This window comes from Castor canadensis, chromosome 1 (genome assembly GCF_047511655.1).
Source record: "Castor canadensis chromosome 1, mCasCan1.hap1v2, whole genome shotgun sequence".
Classification (NCBI taxonomy): Eukaryota; Metazoa; Chordata; class Mammalia; order Rodentia; family Castoridae; genus Castor; species Castor canadensis.
The window spans coordinates 140,707,085-140,708,447 of NC_133386.1; the positions used below are offsets into that span (position 1 = coordinate 140,707,085).

Sequence of the window (1,363 nt, forward strand, 5' to 3'; positions counted from 1 at the left end):
CTAGATCAGCATGGGAGATTTCATGAAAACTCAGAAGAGAGGTATATGACTTCACATGAGCATGGAATGAGGGAAGAGAGAGAGTGAGCAGAGACTTCCCAAAGGAGAAAATCCTAGAATTTACCCTGGGATTATGAGTAGAAATTAGTTAGTAATGCAAATGAGTCTTGAGAAAGATGGAAGACAGAGCAGGATAACTTAATCAGATGTCATTTTTCTTACCTGAGAATGCCATCAAGCTGAGCATACCCCCCAGAATTTACCAATATGACAGATGGGAACTTACCTGACAGAATCACATCATTTTCTTTCATCACTTATAACAGGAAAACAATGTCACCAGTGATCCAAGAACTAACCTACAACACCACAATGGAACTCTCTGCCACCTTCTTGCTTATGGGCATCCCAGGTTTGCAGTCTTCATATCTTTGGCTGGCTATCTCCCTGAGTGCCATGTACACCATATCACTGTTGGGAAACAGCTTCATCATGGCTATAATCTGCATGAATTCCACTCTGCAAGAGCCCATGTATTGCTTCCTGTATGTTCTGGCTGCTGTAGACATTATGGCCTCCTCTGTGGTACCCAAGATGGTGAGCATCTTCTGCTCAGGAGACAGCTCTATCAGCTTTAATGCTTGTTTTACTCAGTTGTATTTTTTCCATTCAACCACAGCTATAGAGACAGGGCTGCTACTGGCCATGGCTTTTGACCGCTATGTGGCCATCTGTAAGCCCTTGCACTACAACAGAATTCTCACATCTCAAGTTATTCTGAAAATGTGTGTGACCACTGTATTCAGAGCTGTCATATCCATGACTCCCTTGATTTGGATGCTAAGTCATCTGCCCTTCTGTGGCTCCACTGTGGTGCTCCATTCCTACTGTGAACACATGGCTGTGGCTAAGTTAGCATGTGCTGACCCCATGCCCAGCAGTTTCTACAGTTTGATTTGTTCCTCCATTATTGCAGGCTCTGATGTGGCCTTTATTACTGCTTCTTATGTCTTAATTCTCAGGGCAGTATTTGGTCTCTCCTCAAAGAATGCTCAGTGGAAGGCACTAGGCACATGTAGTTGTCATGTGGCGGTCATGGCTCTGTTCTATCTACCTGGGGTGGCATCCATCTATGTAGCCTGGTTAGGGCAGGACACAGTGCCATTGCATACCCAAGTGCTGTTAGCTGACTTGTATCTGATCATCCCACCCACATTAAACCCCATCATTTATGGCATTAGGACCAAAAAAATACGGGAGAGAATATGGACATTACTAATGTGCTTGTTTTTTGACCACTCCAATCAAGGTTCATGAACACAATCCTGTTCGGACACTCAGTTTTCCAGCCATATATCTGCAA

General features: G+C 44.0%; 1 protein-coding gene across 1 annotated transcript; it reads left to right on the forward strand.

The window, feature by feature from the left end:
- The first annotated feature begins 351 nt into the window (after positions 1-351).
- LOC109699178 (olfactory receptor 52I2-like) lies at positions 352-1,363 on the forward strand. The gene has a single exon (XM_074084488.1). It carries the CDS (start codon positions 373-375, stop codon positions 1,315-1,317), a length of 945 nt encoding a protein of 314 aa, XP_073940589.1. The 5' UTR covers positions 352-372; the 3' UTR covers positions 1,318-1,363.

Excerpts from the sequence above, each read along its gene's own strand:
- LOC109699178 (XM_074084488.1), top strand. The coding sequence starts at position 373 with ATGGAACTCTCTGCCACCTTCTTGCTTATGGGCATCCCAGGTTTGCAG.